General features: G+C 36.4%; 1 protein-coding gene across 16 annotated transcripts in view; it reads left to right on the top strand.

Annotated features, from left to right (window-relative positions):
- The window catches only part of KDM6A (lysine demethylase 6A), a 202,961-nt gene that overhangs the window by 102,291 nt on the left and 80,837 nt on the right, over positions 1–19,833 (top strand). For 15 of the 16 annotated variants that reach the window (XM_012448173.3, XM_012448172.3, XM_012448167.3 and 12 more), the window contains 2 exons: positions 2,069–2,127; positions 11,251–11,371. In XM_012448173.3, coding sequence (XP_012303596.1) covers positions 2,069–2,127; positions 11,251–11,371 — 180 coding nt within the window. The remainder of the gene's footprint in view (positions 1–2,068; positions 2,128–11,250; positions 11,372–19,833) is intronic. The other variant, XM_012448175.3, reaches the window with a different exon arrangement.

Below are 19,833 nucleotides of genomic sequence, written 5' to 3'. Positions count from 1 at the left end.
TGTCAGATGATAGAGCACTAAGACCAAATTTAGAGGTTGGCAAAATCACCTCTAGTTTGAGGTGGGACAGGAAACAAAGCTTTCATGGGGAAGGTGGCATTTAAATGGATCTTGAATGATGGATAGAATTTATAGGTTGGTGGGGATTGAATACTGAGGGGTGAATTATACATTAGTTTTCCAGGAAAACAGTGGGTAATTCCCAGAAATGAGGGTTCCTCCTTTTTTTTTTTTGAGACGGAGTTTTGCTCTTGTTACCCAGGCTCGAGTGCAATGGCGCGATCTCGGCTCACCGCAACCTCCGCCTCCCGGGTTCAGGCAATTCTCCTGCCTCAGCCTCCTGAGTAGCTGGGATTACAGGCACGCACCACCATGCCCAGCTAATTTTTTGTATTTTTAGGGTTCCTCCTTTTTTAAGACCTTATAGGGTTCTGATGTCGTCATGGCGCTGATAGAAGTGTCTTTTAGTATATTAATGCTTTATAATTAATGTATAATGAGCAGTGAGGACGACCAGAGATCACTTTTGTTGCCATCTTGGGTTTTGGTGGCTTTTGGCTAGCTTTTTTACTGCAACTTGTTTTTATCAGCAAGGTCCTTGTGACCTGTATCTCGTGCTGACCTCCAATCTCATCCTGTGACCAGAATGCCTAACCTCCTGGGAATGCAGCTCAGTAGTTCACAACCTTATTTTACCCAGCCCTTATTCAAGATGGAGTTCTTCTGGTTCAAATACCTCTGACAAGCTGTTTACATTTTGGGCTTTAAACATCATTGATTCTTTTTCCTTAAATAATGAATTACAGAAGTTGTGGTATAATTACCCTAGTTCCTTCATACTTAAGGCAAGATGACTCTGAGAAATGTTCCATACGTTCTCCCAGAGATCTCCAGCAGGCTTGAGTCCCAGTTGCCTAGAGTCATAATCAGCTCCATAATGCATCGTTTATTGGCATCCTTTACTTCATTAAAGGTATTTCCTAGAGTACTTCTCAAATAAACTACTTGCACAAAAACCTTTATCTCAGAGTCTGTTTCTTGGGAGATGCAACTCAAGGCAGTGGGACAAGCATTTTAATAACAGTTTAAAAATTTTGGAGTTTTAGAATTCAGAGACATTTGTAATTTGAAATTTATAATTTAGAAGAAGAAATGCGTTCAGACAGATCAGTATGAAAGCTTTACTTTTTTTTAATAGGGAAGATTTACTAAGATAGATTTGCTTGGTTATTGATAAAACATATGCTAGGTACTCGAACATTTACCCTTTTTGAAAATAAGGAGTAGGAGCTGGGCGTGGTATCACATGCCTTTAGTCTTAGCTACTTGGGAGGCTGAGGTGGGAAGATTGCTTGAGCCCAGGAGGTTGAGGCTGCAGTGAGCTGTGATTGTGTTGGGGCAACAGAGTGAGACCTTGTCTCTTGAAAAAAAAAGAAAGAAAAAAACAGTTATATAAATTATATAAATACCTGGTTCCTTTTTGGAGTCCAGAGGTCAAAGTTAAGTGTTGACGCATGTCTGTTTCATACTGCAAAAGGAGTCAATGACGTTTAAAGCTTAAGGTGTTAAGGCCTAGGTGATGATTGGCATGACACAATTTTTCTTAAATACTAAAATGTGTTTTAGGTTTATGTTGTGCATTTCCTTTGAATTCTAATTACCTTCCTGGCAGTACTAAATAGAAAATAAAATCCAATTCAAGAAGCGGAAAGAACCAGAGAAAGAATGTAGATAGAGCAAGAGAGAGTAGGATAACATAGACTGAGCATTTTCATATTCCTGAAGAATGGATTTTTAATTTTAGATTTGCCCATAGAATTTCTGCTAGTATTTTTATTTCAGGGGTGGATTGATTAACTGGAAGTTGGAATACCTCTCTAAGTTGATTGGAATCTGTGTCATCTGATCACTGTTATTTTAGTGTTTTAAAAATATATCGCAAATATATTGTAATGCATGATAGAGTTTTAAGACTTAAAGCATCTTGGATACCGTATTTTACAGTAATAGCATCATATATAGTAGATAGAAGTATTTTTCTTAAAAATCTTTTTCCCTTCCTTTACAGAATGCTGCCTTTTTATATGGTCTTGGTTTGGTCTACTTCCATTATAATGCATTTCAGTGGTAAGTTGACATAAAACCAGTAATTCCAGTTGTTTTCAGTAAATGGCTTGTTTTCTTGTTTTGTTTGTACTTGATAATCTGTGTGTGTGTGTGTGTGTATATATATGTATGTGTCATAAATATAAAATATAGTGTTATTAAACCTATACTTTTCAGCAATCTCTTAAAATGATTAGATTGTTCCTTCAAGGGTGTTGGCTCACCTTAGATTTTTAGAGTTGTATGTTTTCCTAAAAGGATCTAGTATTAGATTCTGTTGAAGAAGACTTAGATTAGAAAGCTTTTTGGAATTTCTCAGTCATTCATTATGGACTGGTATTCCTCAGGTTAGTTGAACTGGTGAATGACTGTGATCTCCGATGTCAAGATATGTGGGTAAATGATCTATGATGGCTAGTTTTCAGACTTCTAGACAAGATTAACTGCTTCTCCCTGCCACATAACAAATAGCACTTTCCAATATCCAGTAACTAGGCACGAGATCATAAACACTCAGTTCTCTGTAAAACAATAGTATCACTTCAGAGTTGGAGATTAAATATAATAATGCATAAGATTTTCTAAACTGTAAAGTGTAGTACCTTGTTATATTATGGCCTTTGCCCCATTGTTTTTCCTTTTACCAGACAGTAGTATGCGCTAACAGAAAAAAAAGTCGTTTTAATTGGAAGATTGGTATTGTGGTCACAGCATTGCCACTTAGGTTGATCTTGAGTTAAATAACTTCTCTAAGTCTGTTTCCTCATTAGTTTATTTTTATTTTATTTATTTTTGAGACAGGGTCTCATTCTGTTGCCCAGGCTGGAATGCAGTGGTGTGGTTGCAGCTCACTGCAGCCTCAACCTACTGTGTTCAAGGAATCCTTTCATCTTAGCCTCCCAAGCTAGGACCACAGGCACATGCCACCATGCCCAGTGAATTTGTTTTTATTTTTATTTGTACAGATGGGGTCTCCCTGTGTTGCCCAGTCTGGTCTTGAACTCGTAGCCTCAAGGCATGCTCCCACCTTGGCCTCTCAGTGTGCTGAGATTTACAGGCATGAGCCACTGTGCCCAGCCTCCTCATTTGTTTAAAAAACAAAAGTACATAGCAGTTACATGCCTTTCTTGTAGAGTTTTGATGATCAAATGAGATATTGTACATTTTATAAAATGTAAACCCGATGTAGACTTTTTTTCTTTTTTGAGTCTCTCTCTGACGCCCCGGCTAGAGTGCAATGACATGATCTTGGCTCACTGTAACCTCTGCTTCCCAGGTTCAAGTGATTCTCCTGCTTCAACCTCCTGAGTAGCTGGGATTACAGGCACCCACCACCATGCCTGGCTAATGTTTTTGTATTTTTAGTAGAGATGGGGTTTCACCATGTTGGCCAGGCTGATCTCAAAACTCCTGACCTCAAATGATCCTCCCACCTCAACCTCCCAAAGTGCTAGGATTACAGGTGTGAGCCACTATACCTGGTGATATTTTTTATTTTTAGTGTATCTGACCTTTTCTAAGTCCTTCTGTGCTCCAGAATTTTAAGCTTAGGAGTGAATTCTGTGGGAGTCCAAAGGAAGGATTGAGTATTTGGCAAAATGTTACAACTCTGTCATATACCTGTTGGGCACCCTGAATACTTATCACAGAACATATACATATGCATTGACAATGATTTTACATGGTTTCCCTAAAGAGGAGACTTTATACATGGATGGTCTTCCTAGTATCCTTTTCTTCTCTCTTAGCTTTTGGTCTTGTTGGCTTTTGATCATGTGTGGAAGCACTGCTTTGTTAGAGAATATCTGTGTGTATATAGTGTATTATAATGATTCACATCACTGATTTTCTTTGTAAATCTTACAAAAGTATAATTGATCTTTATGAAGAAGCTTTGTAATTTTATTCTCTTAAATTATCCTTTGCTTAATCCTAAATAAAGCTTCCTAATTTCATGTTCATTGTATTGTATTTAAAGCCAAAGATAGATTAGGACTGTTTTAAAATCTTTTAGTTTCTTTAATAGCCTACTTATAGAATTCAGAATTCTAAATTTTTAGAATTAGAAGTAGTCTTAGAGATAATTTAGTTTTCCCCCCTTAGTTTTGTAGATGGAGAAAGCGAGGGTGTGTGTGTGTGTGTGTCAGTATTGTATAACTGGTGAATGGTAGAAGCAAGCTTATGCTCATATTCTCCAATCAAATATTTTATTGTACTCTGTTCCCAGGTTTTAAGATTGATAGGTGGTTATTTAATCAGTATTTGTTGTTGTTTACTTGAGCACATTGATTTAATCTTTACACCAGCTAGAAATAATTTATGTGAAATCTGAGGGGAGGAACTCTTCAGTTCTACCCCATACCAGCCAGTTTTCACATACCTGTGGTATACTTGGAAGCCTCTCTATGTACTGAAGAGAAGAACATAAAATTAGTAGTGAGGTGAACCTGTCTGTAGTTCACATGTTGATTGCTTTAATAAGCATGTGGCCATGTTAAGTTAGCAGGCTTGTAGCTGTGATTCCTTATCTATATGATTTCTGTATTTTTTAGTTGACCTAAGAAATGAAACAGAATGATATAAGGACAATGCAATGTCTGAATTAATAAGTGCCCCTTGCTCTATTGATTCTGTCCTGGTTTCCATCATTTTCTCATGTCTTGAGTTTTAATTCTTATAGCTGCTTCCTAAAATGATACATCTCACACCCTATCTTATGAATTCATTCTGGCTGTGTTTTTTCTTGCTAATCAAATGTTTTTTCACAAACTGTGCCTCACATTTCTGCTTTAACTTGCTATTTCTTTAACAGCTATAAAATTAGAAAGTATGCAGTAGGTGCTTGGTGATAGTTTTAGAGTACAGCCTTAATTGATAGGAGCTTATTTAGGTTAAAACTACTTTTTTGTTTTATTTGTAGATACCTGTTGATTACTGGGATCAGGAATTTTTTTAGTTCATGTCAGGTGCTCTGGGATTTATTGAGAAATGTTTCTAGGGATGAGTATGGGTTTTTGTTTTGGATTGTCAGCATGAAGAATATGCCTATGATGTTTCAGAGTGTTGTATCTCTGGTACATTTATAATTTAAGTAAAATTTGGTATTTGCTAATGGTGTCTGTTGGCATTTGATGATAATGTGTGTAACCAACGTGTGTCTGAGTTGGTGACTTAAAATATTGAGAGCAATTTTATTAACTGTAGTATTACTGTTAACCTATTGTCATGTTATGCTACCTGTATTTTCTTTCAGAGTTGATTTTATTGGTCAGTCTCTAGATAGTTCAATTATTTGGTCAGTTTTTCCAGTATCAGTTGCAGCCTCTTCTTAGACAGAGGAGTCCATGTCAAGTAGTACATTAGAGGAACTGTTCCATCTTCATTGGACTTATGGTAACAACTATGCTGGTATCTTACTCAGTAATCTGGGACCAAATTTAAAAGATGTCCAGACGGATAAAGGAAGACATAGAAGCAGAGTGTAAAATATATGCAGCAGAGTGCTAGAAACCAGTCTTTAAAAGGTCATTCCTTTACACGTGCATGCATGCATGCCCCTGCGTTCACTTGTTCTTATTTGTTAAGGTGGCTAATTGCTAGGGGATACCTTGGACTGAGCTCCTTGCCTTTGGAAAGAAACCTATATCCTAGGGTGAGAGTAAGTGAAATAGAAAGAAAGGGAAAGTTAGACTAAGAAAAGATAGTTGAGGGAAAAAAAGTCTTTTGACAGCACAATAGAAATCATTCTTCCTAGTACAGCTTATAGCCATCTCTCTAAATATATCTTCCTAAGAATCCTTATTAACTATCTCTGTCCTGTAACCTTTCTTCGTTCCATTGATCAATATCAGAGTGGTCTTACAGCAGCAAATGTAAGAGATACTGTGCTAGAGGCATAGAATTTTGGAAATTAAGACCCCAAATAGAATTGACAGGCCTAATAAGGAAATGTGATAATTATTACTTTGACATCAAAAAGGATTAGGAGAATGAGGTGGAGATGAATTTAGAAAGACAGAAGTATTAACATATTACTAGTAAAGTCCTCTTTTTCTTTTTTTCTGAGACAGTATCTCACTCTGTTACCCAGGCTGGAGTGCAATGGCATTATCACAGCCCACTGCAGCCTCAACCTCCTGGGACTCTAGGGATCCTCCTACTTGAGCCTCACGAGTAGCTTGGACTACAGACTTGAGCCACTATGGCTAGCTAATTTTTTGTAGAGATGACGTCTCACTGTGTTGCCCAGGCTGGTCTTGAACCCCTGGGCTCAAGCAATCCTCCTGCATTGGCCTCCCAAAGTGCTGGGATTACAGGTGTGAACCACCAAGCCTGGTGTAAAGTTTCTGTAGGATTCATTTCCATAGCACTGTACTAGTCACAAGTGTTCTTAGGGGTATAGGAATTTCTGCTCTCCTGTAGAGTCACTACTTTGGGTACAGTAAAGAAAAAGAATAGTGCTTATGGCTCTTTGATGGAACAAAAGAATAATGCAACATATACCTAACGCATGGCAATATCATTGATTCTGAGGCTTGTCTAGCATGGAGCCTGGCAAACATCTAATTATACATTTGAGCTATCATGATTCAAATATGCTCTTATATTTCCATTAAAATTAAGCAGTTGATGTTAACATGTTTTGAGTTTATTATATACACTTTTATTTCAGAAAATAACCAGCAGATTTAACTAAGGCAGTTCTGATAAAGTTACACTTAAACAGTGATACGTAGATTGCCAGAGAAATTTTGAAAGGGATTTAATTAATTAGGCTTCAGGGAAATTATGAATAAAAACATAAATCTTGCAATAGGGTAGGGGAAAAAAAAAAATCCCACTCCTGAAGTGATGAAAAGAAGAGTGGGTAGTGAGGGGAAAAGAACCAGGACAGGTGATATATTAGCAACTGTCAGTGTGAATAATCCAGGGTATGATATTTCTAATTTAGCCTCTCATTTACGGTCGTTTCTGTTTCAACCTCAAATGATCCTTCTAGCCTACTGCTCCCCTGAATATTAATAGATTCTTTGTGCCAGTCATACTGTATTAACGTTTCCCTGAAAACATCTTAAGCATTTTTTTACCTGTTTAACTTTGTGCCATTTACTGTTTAATCTGCCTTCTTTCATTTCCACCTTTTAAAATCTTACCTGTCTCTTACTTGATCAAATCTAATTGTCTTATTTAGAAATAACCTCTAAATTTCCTAATATGTATGTATATCTGTATTGTGTGTGTATGTGTTATAACTGAATTAGAGCTAAAATTTTTTTTATTAGTATGAAAATTTGTGGAATTAGTTGATTTATCCCTTTATATATCTCTATGAGAAATCTCTGATTCAGCTTATTAGCCTGAGAGAACTTAAAGTTTTATTATGTGTCTTTCCAAATGTGCTGAAACTCTGCTAAGAATATTAATATTATTATTTTTGCTATAGTTCTAGAGAAGGCTTTAGAAATCTTATTAAAAATGACCATTATGAAATATATTCAGCACACGCGTATGTTTTTTGTAGGTGTAGTGTTATTGAGGTTTTAGCTTTATATCATTTTTAAAGTTGTTGACAGTGGCAAACATTAAATGAAAAAAATCTTTAAACTGAAAATCTATAGAAATTATTTTGGTGATATAAAAACTACATTTTTCAGATTTTAAGAAAAATGCCAATGATACCGTGCAGAGCAGTATATACATCTTTTATTTCATTAGAGAATATGCTTTAAGTATTTGAAAACTGTAAACCTTTCCGGGCATTGTATCATAAAAGTATTTATGGTTTTTGGTAGCTATTTCTCATGTTTTAAAATTCTCTGTCAGTCAGAATTCTGAGGGTAGCAGAAACTGAATGTGTTGATGATTTAGTCTAGTTTGTGCTACAGAGATCATGTTCTGGCCACCTCTATTTTGGTGAAATATGAATGCAGTAAGCTGATGACCAAAATTAGAATGTAGTCTGAATGTTACCTATTTTCTGTATCCCCACCTCCCCAACTCTAACTCTAAACTCTTAACTCCAAATCCAACTCTCCTTCTACTTCCTTCTCCCCCTCCCCCAGTGGTTTTATTTCTTATTTATTTACTTATTTGTTTTTCTTGTGATGGCGAAAACTGAAGACACACAGAAGAGAGGAACATGGGTATAAGTCTAGAAAAGGAAATGAACTTATATACTCGAATAATGTGTTTTGTGTTAGATGAGAAGAACTGATCAGTAGAGAAGTCCCATCAATTAACTGTAAACACGATGGCACCAGTAAACATCTATTAAATTTAAACCTTTTGCTTTATTATTTTAGGATATTAAACATGGAAGAAAAATACAGGCCTCAAGGAATAGACTTGGAAAAACTGGAGACAGCACACTGATACGTAGTGAATGAAATGATTTGATTATAAAGTAGGCCTAACTGCTGGTTTACACTAAGCAAAAAATAGTCGTTGTCCAGTTCGGGTGGTGTGTCTTGACGATAATAGTGGGTTTAGAGGGGAGTGGAAGAATCAAAATATTACAGATCAGGAGAATTAGTAAGGAAAAGCAGTGAAGAGAACCGATATTTAAGAATTCCTGAGATAAGCCAGTTCATAGCTGAGGAGGAGCAATAATAATAGGGCATAAGAGGAAATGTAGTTGAATAGGTACTGCTCACACATCTTAAGTGCAACATGGAGATTTTATTTATAGTATCGTACTTATTAGGCAAACACAGGAGCCACATATTTAAGGCAATATATACAAGCCAGAGCAGAGCAAGGAAGGTCCTTAAGGAGACTATTTCAGTAATCTAGTAATGAGATACAGAAGCAGAAGATTGAGTCTATAAGGTATTCGATTACAGACAAACTTTGAAAGAACAACGAGGAGAACCTTGATTTTATATATATAGGATGCATCTTGTCCTGGGCACTTAATAGTCCTTAAAGGGTAAACGTAGACCCAGACCGCTGTTATTTGGAACATGTGTTTTTGCTTATCGTTAATTAGTATTTTTTAAAACCCCAGTTTATTAACAGAGAACATGTTAAAATCCATGTTTCTTTGCCTCGGTGTGACATTGTGAACTAAGTGGAAAAGATATCTGTGCTAAAGGCACCTATGGAGTAAAATACATCCACAAATACTATGTTTAGGGAAAAGACTAGAAATAGAAACTGAGAGTAGGAAATATTGCACCTGAGGGGCTGTTATTTGTGCTCTGTGTTCCTTCTCCTTCTCTTCCTCACGTACTCTTTGTTATACCTTTTTTCTTAACTGAATTCTTTATTACTTCTTTATTTCTTTCCACTTTCATTCATTTTCTTTCATATCTTTGACTCAGGCCTGCCTGGGTTTTTTATTAGCATGTGTGGACATTGCTTAGTTCTGACTCATTCCATTAAAGAGTTTTCTGTCATATCATAAGGTAAGGTTGAGTAAGAAGCATCCATAATTTTATTATTATAAAATATAACATACCTACAGAAAAATGCATAAATCAGTGTATATCTTAACATGTTTTTATTAAATATTCATATAATCACCACCTGGATCAAGAAAAAAAGTACTGCTATCACCCCAGAAGCTTCTAAAAGCCTTTATATACCCTTTCCCAGTCACACCATATGTTTTAATTGGCACCATTTATTGCTGCATTTGTTCTCGCCCTAACCCCTTTGATGCCTTTTCCAAACATGTGACTTGCCCCAACCCCAAAGTATACATTGATTGAGAGAAGTAGGAAGCTGCCTTTCAATGAGAATGGTAATTTACCATAGTTCTTTCCTTTAATTCTCCTCTCCTGCCTCAAAGCCTATATACATCAGATAATAAAACACACACATATTCCACCTACTTAAAAAACCACCCAACAGATGGATACCCAGCTCCCCTTCAAGAAGAAAGTTAAGTACTGTCATAATCAGGGTAAAGGTGTCTGATGCCAGACCTGTGTTCCACCCTTCACTGCTTTCTGCAATAAACACTGCCTTTTAGAACTCTTAATTTTATAGTAAACATGTACATAACCACTCATATTTTTTTGGGAACTAAATAATGTATGAATCCATCAAAGTAAAGTTACTAAAGACATGAAGTATTATTTTGCTCTATTTTGTGGTTATGATGTTTTGAACTATTTTGTACAAAAAATTGTTTTTGTTTTGAAAGCATCTAAGATTCTAAATAGCCAGTTGTGAGGTCTGTAGGGGTAGAGATAATTTATTAAAAGTTTTGCAAAGAATATATTAGCTTTTGCTTGGAAGAAGCCTTAAATCATGTAGAGGAATCTAAAATGATACTGAATATACTGTTTGATATAATGTTCAAAATTCAAGGTAGACATTTTTCTTTGTCATTATTTTAATATTTACTTTTGAGTAGGTAATGCATATACATGATCAAATTAAACAATATAAAAATGTATTCAGTGAAAAGCGTTTCTTTCCCCAACCCCTGAACTTATTCTATTGGTAATCAAAACCTTTTGTAAAGCATACAATGTAAATTTGGGGCAAAGATAAACTGATAGACGAAGAAAAATTAAATGGAATAGAGAAGTATTTGATTTAGGACAAAGTAGCACCATAGAGTTTGGAGTAAGGATGATCACTTCTACAAATGATACAGGGACTATTGGATATCAGTTTAGAAAATATGAAGACTGTCTCTTAACCTCACATAGTATAAAAGATGAGGTACAGATGGTTTGTAAGCCTAAATATGAAAGACAGAAATGTAAAATTTTAGAAAGAAGACTTATCTTTTTTAGAGTAGACTAGAAGCAAGATTAATCCCTTATCCTTAAAAACTTTCCTGTCTGCCCCACCCTGTTTTCCCCAGGAAATTCCAGAAACAATGAAATCAATTATTTATACTGATAATTTGATTAAACCATGAAATATTGTCTGTTTGAATAATTTAGAGTAAATTCAATTGATCTTCCTTCCTCCTTATATTAAATTAGATTATATACATTTAATTATATAAAAGGTCCATGTGCCCCTTTCCAATTTTACTTTTTTAGTATTTATTAACATCATTTTTATAAAACCAACATTTCCTTTAAAACAATATTGCATAATACAGAAGTTTTACTGTACTACCAAGCAAAAATTCATGCGCGTGTTAAAAAGTTAAGATATCTTATGTCTATATTCTTTCAGGGCAATTAAAGCATTTCAGGAGGTGCTTTATGTTGATCCCAGCTTTTGTCGAGCCAAGGAAATTCATTTACGACTTGGGCTTATGTTCAAAGTGAACACAGACTATGAGTCTAGTTTAAAGGTAGGTTGTTGGGTTTTTTCAAGATACAATGTTTCATTTTATGGTTTTTTGTTTTTGTTGTTCTTAAATATTAGAGCATTGAGAAATGTTGGAATTTATATTGCCACTTTAAAAGAAAATTTGAAAATTTAGGTGATAGAACTGTTTATCAACTGTGAACTAGAGTTTCAAGGTACAAAGTAGTTATGCTAAGACTTCCATGGTAACATACAATTACACTTAAAAAAAATAGTTTTAACTAAGATCTGTCATCAGGAAAGGGTAAAGGTTTCAATCTCAATTTGGATATGTAAATAACTCCCCTAGAATGGATTTGCCACTATAGAGTTCAGAACCAGCTACTTAATGGATGTTTATCTGTGACCCAATCATTGACCATCTGTTTCCAAGGGTCTCAGTAGAAATCTGCCCACCTCTACCAGCAGAAGCACACCTTATATCTAAATTAGAAAAAAGAGTGTTCTCTGCAAGGCATTTGGACTGTTGGTTTGTGAGCATAGACGTTGTTGGGAAAAGTTGTTGATTAAATAACTTCCTATCCATGGAAATTTGATATTTCTCCAATTTTTCATTTTTCATTGAGTTTTTTATGCTATCTGAACCATCAATTTAGGTCTTGCTGGGGTTTTTCTGAAAATAGTGTTTCCCTGCCCAACAGAGGACTTAACATTTTGAAAGGAGTAGCAGTTCTAGGAAAAAGTTACTAAGTTTTTGTGAATTTATGGTTATTTTTTATAATGGTTGATGTATTCTGAATCTCCATTGCAGACTATCTTGATTCTAAAGGAGGGGTGGTTGGGGAGATAAAGATGTTTTGAGCTCACTAATAAGGAACTACTGAAGGTTTTTTTAAAAAAAAAAAAACTATACTCAAAAGTATCTAATTGTTCTAGATTTTTAAAGTAGAAAACTATGCAAGTACTGTTTCTACCTTACATGAGTTAAAAGAACAATGCTGATGATGTGAAAGAGAGAGAGATACAACCCAAAACACTAAAAACAGTAGATTGCGAAGAGTTTAGCTCACACAGTGGTTGAAGGTAAGTGCAGTCAAGGAATTAGGGTCCAGGGTAAGTGCAAGTAGTGTGGAGAATGAGGGATGCCTGGAAGTTACCAGTTTTCCTCAAGCTTAGAGTAGTAGCATTTCTGGCACCATTCTGTGGGACGTCAGTGAATGTGAACTGGAAAATAAGTTGCCTCACATTTTTTTGCAGTTTTATTAGCTATCAAAAACACTTAAAATGTCTTATACTATAGAATAAACATTTAAGCAATTTACAGTATTGTTACAATATGCTTATTATGTTGCACAAGTGTTTTTGGTAGCAGTTTGGTAAATGTTGCTTAGGAAATACATTTGAAGGAAAAAGCAATCAGATGTGTCCCAAATTATGGAATGTGACTATCCGTGTATCAGTACAGTGATACCTTAAGTAATTCTAAAGATGCAAAGTTCCGTTTAAATGGAGGTGGCGATATTTAAAATCTTTAATCAAGGGAAAAAAGTGCTTCATGGCTGATTGAAAGTGTTCTACTTTACTTAGGCTTGGTGGGAACATTCCTACATACCACTTTTATTTGTTCAGGTAGAAAGTCTAAAAAGTCAAGTCATGGTGATCTTACTTAGCAAAATTGCCTTAACTGAGGACAGCCTTCTTTTGGGGGAACTTTTACCTTTAAAGAGTCCATGATATTTCTCGTCCCTATAGTGTGAAGGTTTCATTTGATTTTTATCTCATCCTGACGTTGGCTTTTTCAGCCTTCTCTTTAGTATTCCTTATCTATTTTAAGAAGAATTTGGGCATCAACATTTTTAGTCAAAGAGGAGGAGATATTTTAGTTTATTACTTAAGTGCTTAGCAATTCAGAGCGAGTGAAGGTAGGAATAGAAGGAATGATATCCCCCTTTAGGTGGTTTTCCATTTTTCTAATACCTCACCTTCATCTGGATAAATGTAGAACCTCTGATGACTTTTCCACTACATTATGCTGTTTTCTAGCACAGTGCTTTTTAGGCTGTAACCTTAGAAACTCCAACTCAAACTGGCTAAAATAATAAAAAATATGCTCCGTATGTGAAGTCTAGCCTTCAGGATTGGTTGATTCAACTGATTCAGGGTTTCATCAAGGATTCATTTTCTTCTTAGTTCTGCATTGGCATTTTCTAAAGGCTGGTTGTTCTGTTTGATATAAGATGGTTGCCAGATGCAATCAAAGTGAAATGCATCCTTTTTCATATCACATATAAAAAGATGTTATAGAGCAGTGGCTTAGGTGCTTAGTGTAATGCTGGCATATAATAAGTGCACAGTAAATGATGATGATCATCATTTTATGTAGGAGAAAGATCCTGGTTTCTTACTGATCTCTTCAAAAATACTTCACCTTGCATCTTACTGGCCAGAAATAGGCCACATGGCCATTCCTAATTGATTTCTTATCAAAGGAGATGTGGTTTTCTAAACCAGTTATGCCCAGTCTTTGAGCACTGTTCAAATCTGTAAATCAACCGTTGTTATCCAATGGAGGGACAGGGTGAGTAAAAGGATATTCTAGTATGGGGAGTGGTGTGAATAATCTGTCCGTTATAGATCAGATCTTGTTTACCCCATTTCCTTTCCCTCTGCCCAAGTATGTATAATGCTTTTTAGACGGTAAACTATTTAAATAAAATACAGTGTATTTTCATAATAGATTCCTTTTTTTCACCCACACATGAAATGCATTCTAGGACCTCCTGTTTTGTTTCTGTCACTGGTGATAACTTTCTCACAAAATGTGTCTCTGAAATTCTGTGTTGGTGCTATGTAAACAGCTCTCAGAGCACAGAAATTTGGTTTTAAAAACTTTGACCCTGCCACACATCTATGTGACCTTGGGTACTCTTGATTTTCTCTGTGTCTGAAGAACTAGAATAATTCTGTCCACCCCACATGATTGATATAAAGGTGAAGATATATATATATGTACATATATGTGTGTGTGTGTGTGTGTGTGTGTGTGTGTTTAATTTTTATATCACTAGTTTTGGGGCAACAGGTGGTGTTTGGTTGCATGGAAGAGTTCTTCAGTGGTGATTTCTGAGATTTTGGTGCACCTATCACCTGAGCAGTGTACGCTGTATCCAGGGTGTAATCTTTTATCTCTTACTCCCTTGCCCCCCTCCCCACTGAATCCCCGAAGTCCATTATCTCATTCTTATGCCTTTGCATCCTTATAGCTTAGCTTCCACTTCTAATGAGAACATGTGATGTTTGGTTTTCCATTTCTGAGTTACTTCACTTAGAATAATGGTCTCCAGTTCCATCCAGGTTGTGCGAATGCCATTATTTCCTTCCTTTTTATGACTGAGTAGTATTCCATGGTGTATATACCACATTTTCTTTATCCATTTGTTGGTTGATGGACGTTTAGGCTGCTTCCATATTTTTGCAATTGCGAATTGTACTGCTATAAAGTGTATGCAAGTGTCTTTTTTATATAATGACTTCTTTTCCTTTGGATAGATACCCAGTGATGGGATTGCTGGATTAAATGATAGTTCTGCATTTAGTTCTTTAAGGAGCCTCCACACTGTTTTCCATAGTGGTTGTACTAGTTTGCATTCCCACCAGCAGTTTTCACCACATCCATGCCAACTTATGTTATTTTTTTATTTTAAAATTATGGCCATTCTTGCAGGAGTAAGATGGTATCGCATTGTGGGTTTGATTTGCATTTCCCTGATCATTAGTGATGTTGAGCAATTTTCCCTGTTTGTTGGCCATTTGTATGTCTTCTTTTGAGAATTCTCAATTCATGTCCTTTGCCCACTTTTTTGATGGGTTTATTTATTTTTCTAGCTGATTCATTTGAGTTCCTTGTAGATCTGGATGTTAGTCCTTTGTTGGATACCTAGTTTGCAAACATTTTTTCCCACTCTGTTGGTTTGTCTGATTACTCTGCTGATTATTTCTTTTGCTGTGCAGAAGCTCTTTAGTTCAATTAGGTCCCAGCTGTTTATCTTTGTTTTTGTTGCATTTGCTTTTGGATTCTTGGTCATGAACTCTTTGCCTAATGTCTAGAACGGTTTTTCTGATGTTATCTTCTAGAATTTATATTTTGCAAATAAATTGTTTCAACCTTTAGTCTCAGTTATCTACCATGTAAAACAACCATAGTTTGAGGTCAGCATCGGTCCTGTTGGAGAAATCAATTTTCCTGTCTTAAATTTTTCCTTTTTTTTTTTTTTGAGATGGGGTCTCACTCTGTGGCCCAGGCTGGAATGCAGTGGCACGATCTCCGCTCACTGCAACCTCCGCCTGCTGTGTTCAAATGAGTCTGCTGCCTCAACCTCCCAAGTAGCTGGGATTACAGGTGCCCACCACTATGCCGAGCTAATTTTTGTATTTTTAGTAGAGACGGGGTTTCACCATGTTGGTCAGGCTGGTCTCAAACTCCCAACCTCAGGTGATGTACCTGCCTCAGCCTCCCAAAGTGCTGGGATTATAGGCGTGAACCACCATGCCCGGCTTAAAATTTAATCCTTGTATTTTTGTCTCTCTGCCCATCCTCAGAAATGTGAAGATAATGCTCAGGAAACTTTATAATCAAATGGTGTTATTTTTACATTAAATTGACCAATAAAGATTTCATGTGTTCAGTGAGCGGTGGAGATACTAATTCTTAATTTATGAACTAGGCTTTTTTTTTTTTTTTTTTTTTTTTTGAGATGGAGTCTTGCTCTGTCGCCAGGCTGGAGTGCAGTGGCGAGATCTTGGCTCACTGCAACCTCCACCCGGGTTCAAACGATTCTCCTGCCTCAGCCTCCTGAGTAGCTGGGATTACAGGTGCCCACCACCACACCCAGCTAATTTTTGTATTTTTAGTGGAGACGGGGTTTCACCATGTTGGCCAGGATGGTCTTGATCTCCTGACCTCGTGATCCACCCACCTCGGCCTCCCAAAGTGCTGGGATTACAGGTGTGAGCCACGATGCCTGGCCTCTGAACTAGTTGTTTTAATATTATCTGATCCAGAGTACATTTGAGGGTGACAGATATTTTCTTGTTGTTTTTCTTCTTTGCTTCAGCTAATATCCTCCAAGGTGGGTTTGGTTGCCTAGTTAATGCCATACAGTTAATTCAGGATTTTTTTTTTTTTTTGAGACGGAATCTCGCTTTGTTGCCCGTGCTGGAGTACTGTGGTGTGATCTCGGCTCACTGCAGCCTCTACCTCCCAGGTTCAAGCAGTTCTCCTGTCTCAGCCTCTCGAGTAGCTGGGACTACAGGCATGCACCACCATACCTGGCTAAGTTTTGTATTTTTAGTAAAGATGGGGTTTCACCATATTGGTCAGGCTGGTCTCGAACTCCTGATCTCAGGTGTTCCACCCGCCTCGGCCTCCCAAAGTGCTGGGATTACAAGTGTGAGCCACTGCACCCAGCCTAATTCAGGATTTTTATTTCATTATCCTTTAATGATATATAATGACAGTTACTTATTTTCCTTATATATTTGAAGCAGTGTACTACCATTACTTCAACAAAAGAATACTACTGTTGACAGTTTTATATAATGCCCTTAATTTTCACATCCTGACAGGCTATTAAAATTATTTTCTTCATGTGAATAATAAGATAGTATGACACCCATATTCTTCAGTCAGTTCAGTGCCTGTACATCTATTTAATGAACTTATATAGGAATTCTCCCTAATGTTTTCATATTTAAATATTCCTAAAGTATGTCAACTTAGAACTTTTTTGGGTTTTTAAAGGTAGGTAACTAAAGAGGGTGGCTTTTTTATGGAAACCTGTAGATCATTGGCTGAGATGCCAATATAAGTCCCCTTTTATAATTTGGTATTTGAATATGGTAAGTGCTGATTGAAGGGGTTAATGTGAAAGGGATAGGAAGATGAGAATTACAGAAACAGTAAATGTTTCAAAGGAAATGGGTTGAGCTGAAATAAGACGTGTGTTAGCTTGGCATTTTACTGGGTATTGGTGTTTCTCGAATGGGTAGATAAATAAAATGGAAGAGGCTATAGAATGAGAAAATGCCTACTTATAGCACAGGCTGGAAAATTTAAAAGAAAGAAAAAAAGCTGGTTTTATTTATCATCACTTAACAGAATTTTTTCCTATCCAAACTGATACTGCAGTTGTTTTCTCCAGATGGCTCAGTTCACCAATTCATTTAGCATGTTTCCCATCTTATTATACTTGACATGAAACTTCTGAGTGAAGTAGCAATTCCACTGTCTTGTACCATACTCTTCTTTAGGAACTACTTCATTTCCAGGTGTCTCATTTGATCATCTATCCTATGTAAACTCAGGAATTTTACTGTAATTTTTTTAATGCCAGGATATTTAGGCAGAAGGAATACATGATGACATAATCATCTATATGTACCTCCTTTTAGAAACCACTTTTGAAATCTGAAATGCCCCTGGTCTTTTATTATTTTATTAATGTAGAATGCACAGATCATTTGTTTCATATAATTAAGATATCGTGAACTTTCTATATTTTGGAAATACTTGCTGAGTTTGAATGCTAGCTATTAAATTAATTTTGTGTATGCCTTATGTTTCTAAAATACTCGTAATGTTTCTTTAGTGACATTTTAACAGTATATTTTTGTTCAGTTGTGTAAAGATAATGAAAGTTTAGGGCTGTGCATGTTGACTTATGCCTGTAATCCCAGCACTTTGGGAGGCCTGGGGTGGGCAGATCGCTTGAGTCCAGGTTTGAGACCAGCCTGGGCAACATAGTGAGACTGCCCCCACCACCCCATCTCCTAAAGAAAAAAGAAAGTTGGTTATTATTTCTCCATACTTGGTCTGCCCTATTTTCCTTTATCATGCTTAATAGCTCTCACCTCTTTCAACTGGCGTTTTGAAAATTTTAATTTTGAGTGGTTTGATTTGAGAGAGAGAATGGAGAAAGGCATCTCACTCATGTGACTCAGTTTTCTTAGGGGATTGGGAAAGTCCTGTCCTCTCCCCACCCCTAACAGCTTGGAATAATTGGTGGTAGTTATAAAACTGTAAGATTTGGTGTTTATCCTGAGATTTGGCCTAGAACATGGGACCAGGAAGGGAAATAAATTCTTCAAGAAAGGATCTACAGGGTATTGGCATATCATGGAAGCTCCATTTGTAGAATCTTCATAGGAATTGGTTGGGATGTAAAAGTGGTGAGGCCTAATCTTTATTTTTTGGTACTTTTTGTTTAGTGGATTTCTTATTGAAGTAACAGCAACACCACACAGCAACAGCAACATCACTAAGGTTAGGGGCAGATTCATAATTAAGGTCATTTTTCATTGCTACCATATTTAACATTTAAAATGCCTGTCGTCGATAGACTGGCCAGGGAAAATGTGGCACATATACACCATGAAATATTATGCAGCCATCAAAAACGATGAGTTCACATCCTTTGTAGGGACATGGATGAACCTGGAAACCATCATTCTCAGCAAACTGACACAAGAACACAAAATCAAACACCGCATGTTCTCACTCATAGGCAGGTGTTGAACAATGAGAACACATGGACACAGGGAGGGGAGTATCACACACCGGGGTCTGTTGGGGGGAAATAGGGGAGGGACAGCGGAGGGTGGGGAGTTGGGGAGAGATAGCATGGGGAGAAATACCAGATATAGGTGAAGGGGAGGAAGGCAGCAAATTATGCTGCCATGTGTGTACCTGTGCAACGATCTTGCATGTTCTTCACATGTACCCCAAAACCTAAAATGCAACAAAAAAAATGCTTCACTGAGGCAACTCTTAATATACATTGTTTTTGGATAAACCATCAGGCAGATACCAAAAAATTATTAGCACACTATTCTGGTCGTCTTAAGAAAAGAACAGCAACATTCTTTTTTAGTATTAGTTACACTGTATTTCTTCCTTCAGTGTAACTGTTGGTTCTTTATACAGATTTTGCTTGGCTTTTTATGGTTGACAGTAGATTGAATTATGATTGAGGAAACTGCAAGCCAGTTTATTTTCTTTGATTTAAATCTTTCTTTTCCTTTCAGTCATTTACAGTAGAACTCAGTTTTGCCTGAGTGTAACATCACTGTTCCTTTTGGCAGAGGATGTTCATTGCTGTTTGTTTTCTATTTTTTCTCACTTATAGTAAAAAATAATCCTTTTCCTGTTCTTTTCTCTTTCTACTACTCATCAACTTGTACTTTACCAATTTCCTAGATAATACTTTTTGGTATGAGGCAACCTCCTAATTGATTTATCTGGCCACTTGATAATGCTTTCTCTATTTCACTCTGCCTGCCCAATTTTGGTTTTCTGTTTGATATTTATTTCTGCCCTGAGTTCTATAACATGCCTTCAAGTGTGAATTAGTAAATGGCCAAAATACTTCAGTACCTCCAAAATGCATGTTTGAAGACTATATGACTGTTCATATATGTACAGTAATACTGTTGTTTCTTTCTCTTTGA

This window comes from Aotus nancymaae, unplaced genomic scaffold (assembly GCF_030222135.1).
Source record: "Aotus nancymaae isolate 86718 unplaced genomic scaffold, 86718_ANA_hifiasm-v0.15.2.pri h1tg000058l, whole genome shotgun sequence".
In the NCBI taxonomy this organism is placed as follows: domain Eukaryota; kingdom Metazoa; phylum Chordata; class Mammalia; order Primates; family Aotidae; genus Aotus; species Aotus nancymaae.
The sequence above is the reverse complement of the archived record's forward strand: the minus strand, read 5'-3'. Positions and strand labels throughout refer to the sequence as shown.